Source organism: Argentina silus (assembly GCF_951799395.1).
Source record: "Argentina silus genome assembly, chromosome: 3".
In the NCBI taxonomy this organism is placed as follows: domain Eukaryota; kingdom Metazoa; phylum Chordata; class Actinopteri; order Argentiniformes; family Argentinidae; genus Argentina; species Argentina silus.
The window spans coordinates 1,404,340-1,411,839 of NC_139657.1; the positions used below are offsets into that span (position 1 = coordinate 1,404,340).

Consider the following 7,500-nt stretch of genomic DNA (forward strand, 5'->3'; position numbering starts at 1 on the left):
TAGTCCTTGAAGTACTTGTGCCTCAGGCTGCGTCCATCTGGAAGAGGGAGAGAGAGAGATAGGGGGGAGGGGGGGTGAAAGAGTGAGAGAGAGAGGGGGAGAGAAAGAGAGAGATGGGGGGGAGAGGGGGGGTGAAAGAGTGAGAGAGAGAGAGAGGGGGGGGAGAGAGAGAGAGAGGGGGGGGGAGAGAGAGAGAGGGAGCGAGAGAGAGAGAAAGGGGGAAGGGGAGAGGGAGAGGGAGAGAGAGAGAGAGAGAAAATGAATAAATGTTTATTCAAGCCTGCGGCAGCTCATGGTTCACCACTAGGAAGGTTCACCACTAAGACCACATTCCTTTCCATCAACACGTGTGGAGAACGCCCTGACTGGTCCACTGACCGCCTTCATCACAACATGTCTGTTAAGCCATTCAGTGCCAAGGGTGAATAAAGTCGCCAAAATTCTCAACATTCTAGAGCGCCAAGGGTGATTTTATTCACCAAAAATGCATCAATGATGATGGCTTCACAGCCAAAAAAAAACAAAGTGTTGTTCCGAGATAGACACCACATTAAATACTTGGCACTCTAGGTGGTGAGGGTTCTGGAATTATTTGGCAGTTAGTGAGTTAACTCTCTCTCTGCTGAACACAGACCAGCCTTGACCCTCTCTCTCCCTCTCTCTCCCTCTCTCTCTCTCCCTCTCTCTCCCTCTCTCTCCCTCCCTCTCTCTCTCTCTCTCTCAGCCTTACCAGAGTTGGTCCTCTGCTTGATGCACTGCCCCCTGTTGGGGATGCCGGCCGCCACGTTGCCAGCGTTGATGATGTGGCACTCGTAGCCCGTGGGACAGTGGAGGGGCTCATCACCGTCCTCTGTGGTGCTGCAGGCCTCGGCTGGGGGGGGGGGGGGGGCATATGGGTTAGAGAGTGTAGTAGGATACACACACACAGCAGGGGAGGCTGCTGGAGGTAGAAACCTCCGATTTCTACCTCCATCAGCCTCCCCTGACGCACCCCCCTCTGCTCAGTGACATTGCACTCCACTGACACTGTACTCTAGACTTTACTTCACTATGTTTACTTGTATACTTATTATATTGTATGTATATATTTATTGTATTCTTTTTTTAGGGCATTTCTGCTTTATTGGGACAGAGACAGTAGAGATTGACAGGAAGGATGGGAGAGAGAGAGAGAGAGAGAGAGAGAGAGAGAGAGAGAGAGAGAGAGGAGGGATGACATGCAGGATATGTCGATGGCCAGAATCGAACCAGGGACCTTGCGATGATATGGTATGCGCCTTAGTGTGCTACGCCACTGAACGCCCCTATTGTATTGTTGATATATATTTATTGTATTGTTGGTGTATATTTATTGTATTATTGGTGTTGATTGATGTTGTAGAGCTGCTCTTCAAGCATTTTGTTACATTGTATACATGTACATGATGTAATGACATATAAACGAAGCACATGGCAGATCTAGTGCACTAGGGAGTACGGGTCAGGGGTCAGGGGTCAGGGGTCAGGGGTCAGTACTCACCCTGCAGGACCTCCTCCGGCCCGTCCAGCAGCCAGCCGTTCCCTCCGAGCCACCGAGGCTTGGGCTGAACCAGCCAGTCCAGCACTGAACACACACACACACACACACACACACACACACACACACACACACACACACACACACATTTTAGTTACACTAGTCAATCAAAAACAAGCTTATAAAGGAAATGTGTATTCTCTGATCTTGTGTTCTCACCTGGTGTGTGTGTGTGTGTATGTGTGTGTGTATACCCACCGGGGGGAGGCTGGACTGACTCCAGGCAGGCGTAGTGTGTGTGTGTGTGCGCGTGCGCGTGCGTGTGTGTGTGTGTGTGCGTGTGTGTGTGTGCCCACCGGGGGGAGGCTGGACTGACTCCAGGCAGGCGTAGTGTGTGTGTGTGTGTGCGCGTGCGTGTGTGTGTGTGCCCACCGGGGGGGGGCTGGACTGACTCCAGGCAGGCGTAGTGTGTGTGTGTGTGCGCGTGCGTGTGTGTGTGTGCCCACCGGGGGGGGGCTGGACTGACTCCAGGCAGGCGTAGATGCAGCCGTTGTAACAGCAGCGTTTGTGCCGCTCACACTCGGAGTCGGAGCGGCAGCCGGGGACCTCGCAGGCCCGCTCCGGCAGCATCTGGGGGGGCGGCGGGCAGCGGTCATTCTTCTGGTGCTGCGTACCGGACTGGGACTGGTTGGGGTACTCGTAGTCCTGACACACACACACACACACACACACACACACACACACACACACACACACATATAGAGAGAGAGTTGATTGATTATTGCCTATTCATTTATTTATAACATTTTGATCATTGCTGGACTGGGACTGGTTGGGGTACTCATAGTCCTGACACACACACACACACACACACACACACAGAGGATATCGATTGTTGCCTATTAATTTATTCATAACATTATGAATAATACATAATATTGATCATTGCTGTTTGGGGGTCAGTGTGCATCACATAAAGGAGAGGGTTTGAATGGGCCAGTTGGAAGTAGTAGTAGTAGTTGTATTAGTGCTTGGTAGCCATGGCAGCACACCAATTTACATACATATAAACAACATTTACGATGTTCTATAAAACTATAATATAGGCGAGCACAACGTTAAAAGCAAGGAAGCTCAAAGGCAACACATTGGAAGTTGCGATCTGGGAATGATTAGGGAGACGGGGCGGTGGTATCAGGGCCGGCTTGGGAGTTCATCTTAAAAAACGAATAATTATGAAACGTTTATTTCTGCAGGGTGTCCCACTGAGACCAATGGTTACCATGCCGAATTAAACAAAATTTGGTGATGATTTATGGTTTTTGTGTTTATATAAGAGCAGTTAAAACAGACCTGATGGTGAACTCTGTGATAAGGGGGGGATGATGAACACAGGAGAAAGGATATATGGAGATACATAAACAAAGAATAGACTAGAGAACAGAGATGGAACCAGACCAGAGAACAGAGATGGAACCAGACCAGAGAACAGAGATGGAACCAGACCAGAGAACAGAGCGTGTCGCGCTGGAATGCGATTGGCGCATGCGGCCTCATGCCGTCTGATGTCGGAGGCCAGTGAAGCGAAGGGACGCTCTCTCACTCGCTCTCCTTCACGGCGACATCTTCGATCAAAGTTGCTCTGTTTTCACGGGCGTGATGTCATATCCCAGAGTGCACCTTTAAAGGCCTCATAGTACTTTCACAGGGACAACGCGGTACTAGAGCTTCCACCTATCACCAGCAGGGGGCAGCAACTGGTTTTCTAACAGACTTGAATGACTTCCCAGTGACTTCAACCGTTAGCTGTCAAAGTTGTTCAAGTTTCAAGTTTCAAGTTTCAAGGTTATTCTTACGTCTCATACACGAGTGCAGGGCGTAAAATTCTTGGGCTCAGTTCCATGACAATGCAGCATACAATACAAATAATACAAATAATACAAATAATACAAATAATACAAAATACAAATAATACAAATACGCAGTTGTGTAGCTGTCGGTCGTGTCTGTTAGCCGACATGTTGACCTGGATTCTGAGTGGCCATTCACACACGGAGGGGCAGAGAATACCAGGGAGAACACGTCAACCAGGAAGGGAGAACATGTCAACCAGGGAGAACACGTCAACCAGGAAGGGAGAACATGTCAACCAGGGAGAACACGTCAACCAGGAAGGGAGAACACGTATAATATATTCATCCAAAGTGACTTACATTGCAGTGAGTTCATATATTTCAGTATATATGGTCCCAGCAGGAATCAAACCCACAACCTAAGCGTCGTTAGCGCCATGCTCTACCAGCTGAGCTACAGAGGACCACAGAGGACCACACGTCAACCAGGGAGAGGAGAAGAAGGCAGGGAGGCAACCATGACCAACTAAGAGTTAAACATCTCCACACTCTCACAGTTGGAGGTCCTGCCTCAAACCACACACAAGATATCTCTATGTTTCTGTTTATTGCTCTCTCTCTCTCTCTCTCTCTCTCTCTCTCTCTCTCTCTCTCTTTCGCAAGCACCCACCCACCCACGCACGCACGCACACACATACGCACACACACTCTCTCTCTCCTTCCATTGGCACTAAAAAGTGGCTGTGGTTTTCAGTGAGTGATTTGTTCTCTAAAGAGCTTGTGAAACAGTTGGCATAATGTGATGTAAAACCTCCATGAAACCTCCCCGGCTCAGCAGGCTACACCTAGTATCACGCTTGACTTTCAGGGTTTGAACCTTTCCCCGTAGAGACCGGTGGAGGTAGAAATCAGAGGACGGGCTCATTGTCATGCATGGAATGGAATGAGGAATGGTGTTTGATAACATTCCTCATTCCGTTCCATGCATTATAATGAGCCCGTCATCCGATTTCTGCCTCCACCGGCCTCCCCTGGTATGAGCCTGTATGCATACGGTGCTGTTGAATAGAGGTCTTATATTCAACTATATTCCCTGTTCAACATGTATCAACAAGCAGGGCTGTTCACTAGATTAGACTAGTCAATTAGGGTTAGGGTTAGGGTTAGGGCAGTTCACTAGATAGACTAGGAAGTTAGGGTTAGGGTTAGGTTTAGGGTTAAGGAGTTAGGGCAGTTCACTAGATAGACTAGGAAGGGAGTTGTTTTCCGATGTTTTTCTTTAAGGAGGAGTGCACGCTTCACTTCACTGGGGCTTTCCCCTCTCTAGGACCAGCTCTGGGCCAGCCGCCACAGCAACAGGGGATTCTGGGAGCTCAGGTTTCCAGTTGCAGCTGAGGCACTGTACAGGGACAACCAGCATCACAGTCTTCATTACCATTCTCTTCCCTCTTCTCCTGCCTCTTCTCTTCCTTCACTCCTTCCTTCCCTCCCTTCTCCTTCACTCCTTCCCTCCCTTCTCCTTCACTCCTTCCCTCCCTTCTCCTTCACTCCTTCCCTCCCTTCTCCTTCCCTCCCTTCTCCTTCACTCCTTCCCTCCCTTCTCCTTCACTCCTCCACTCCTTCCCTCCATTCTCCTTCACTCCTCCACTCCTTCCCTCCATTCTCCTTCACTCCTCCACTCCTTCACTCCCTTCTCCTTCACTCCTTCCCTCCCTTCTCCTTCACTCCTTCACTCCCTTCTCCTTCACTCCTTCCCTCCATTCTCCCTCTCTTCTCCTTCACTCCTTCCCTCCATTCTCCCTCTCTTCTTCCCTCCCTTCTCCTTCACTCCTTCCCTCTCTTCTCCTTCACTCCTTCCCTCCATTCTCCCTCTCTTCTCCTTCACTCCTTCCCTCCATTCTCCCTCTCTTCTCCTTCACTCCTTCCCTCCATTCTCCCTCTCTTCTTCCCTCCCTTCTCCTTCACTCACTTCACTTCACTCAGTCTTCACTCATTCGCTACAATAACTCTGTACATTCTGTGTATTTTTATTTGACTGTATCACTGTTATTACTGTTATTTACCGTCATTACTTTTAGTGCTTATATTTATGTTAACTTTCATACCTATTATACTGTGTTGTTGATGTTGTAGAGCTGCTCTGCCTCAAGCATTTTGTTGCATTGAATACTTGGATGACAAATAACCTTGAAACATTCACCTCCCCCTCTTATGGAGTCATAATGAAGTGATTGGTCTAAGAAAGACAGTTGAAACTCTACCTAGTCTGTGTTTACACCAGTCCAAGCCTTTCTACATCCTGGAGGATGTCAACGAGTGTAGACTTCAGGGAGAGGGGGGAGGGGGGAGGGGGGAGGGGTTAGAGGAGAGGAGGCTCATACCCTGCCAATGCATTCTCCCCTAGTCTGTGCCCCAACAGGGCGTTACTGTCATCGCAATGCTACTTCTCCACATGATCTGGCCAAGAGCACAACACATCTCCACCACACCTCCACCACACCTCCACCACGTCTCCACCACACCTCCACCACGTCTCCACCACGCCTCCACCACGTCTCCACCACATCACATCTCCTCCACATCACATCTCCACCACGTCTCCACCACGCCTCCACCACATCACATCTCCTCCACATCACACCTCCACCACATCTCCACCACGCCTCCACCACGCCTCCACCACATCACATCTCCTCCACACCACACCTCCACCACATCTCCACCACGCCTCCACCACATCACATCTCCTTCACCACGCCTCCACCACCACGCCTCCACCACACCTCCTCCACCACACCTCCTCCACCACACCTCCTCCACCACACCTCCTCCACCACGCCTCCACCACACCTCCTCCACCACACCTCCTCCACCACACCTCCTCCACACCTCCTCCACCACGCCTCCACCACACCTCCTCCACCACACCTCCTCCACCACACCTCCTCCACCACGCCTCCACCACACCTCCTCCACCACACCTCCTCCACCACACCTCCTCCACCACGCCTCCACCACACCTCCTCCACCACACCTCCTCCACCACACCTCCTCCACCACGCCTCCACCACACCTCCTCCACCACGCCTCCACCACACCTCCTCCACCACGCCTCCACCACACCTCCTCCACCACACCTCCTCCACCACACCTCCTCCACCACACCTCCTCCACCACGCCTCCACCACACCTCCTCCACCACACCTCCTCCACCACACCTCCTCCACCACGCCTCCACCACACCTCCTCCACCACACCTCCTCCACCAGAGGAGACAGTGTCAGGCCTGTCTGGGAGAGTGAGACAGTGTCTGGGAGAGAGAGACAGGCCTGTCAGGGTGTTTCTCTCTCTGCTCCATCGTTAATTAGTTAATGGGCTTGTGGAGCACGCAATCGTTCGTAGTGTTTGTGTTTGTGTTTGTATTTGTGTGTGTGTGTGTGTGTGTGTATGTTTGTGTTTGTATTTGTGTGTATGTGTGTGTGTGTATGTTTGTGTTTGTACTTGTGTGTGTGTGTGTGTGTTTGTGTTTCTACTTGTGTGTGTGTGTGTTTGTATTTGTAATAAATACACAATCATACGCTCTGTCAGTTGCCAGGCTTAGTGGGTGGGGAAGGGACACGGCAACAAACAAGCGTATACTAGTAACTCTCCCTCTCTCCTCTATATCGCTCTCTTCTCCCTCTCTCTCTCTCCCTCTCCTCTCTCTCTCTCTCTCTCTCTCTAACTCTCCCTCCTAAGAGCTGTCCTCTTGTCAAGATCTCTCTTATAAAAGAGGTATCTTGACCTCCATTGGAACTGTGTGATTAAATAAAAGTTAAATGAATCAAAATGAGAAACTCATGCCTCGGTCTGAGTCTATTGATTGGGATTTTTTTGGGGCTAATTAAAGATGATTAGGATGAGATCCAGGACTTTTAAAGCCGACTAAAAGTGGTTCGCTCTCCTCGCTCAAGGTGACGATTGAGAGCTTCTGGCCTCATCAAAAAATGCCATTTAGCTGACACTTTTATCCAAAGCAACTTACATTGTAGTGAGTTCATACATTTCAGTATGTATGGTCCCAGCAGTAATCAAACCCACAACATAAGTGTTGTTAGCACTGTGCTCTACCAGCTGAGCCACAGAGGGCCT

General features: G+C 50.1%; 1 protein-coding gene across 1 annotated transcript in view; it reads right to left on the minus strand.

The window, feature by feature from the left end:
- The window catches only part of wfdc1 (WAP four-disulfide core domain 1), a 19,146-nt gene that overhangs the window by 2,115 nt on the left and 9,531 nt on the right, over positions 1-7,500 (minus strand). The window contains exons 2-5 of the mRNA XM_083667400.1: positions 2,023-2,221; positions 1,520-1,603; positions 731-871; positions 1-37 (exon numbers count right to left, since the gene is read on the minus strand). The exon at positions 1-37 is cut by the window's left edge and continues 14 nt beyond it. Of these exons, the coding sequence (XP_083523526.1) occupies positions 1-37; positions 731-871; positions 1,520-1,603; positions 2,023-2,221 (461 nt within the window). The remainder of the gene's footprint in view (positions 38-730; positions 872-1,519; positions 1,604-2,022; positions 2,222-7,500) is intronic.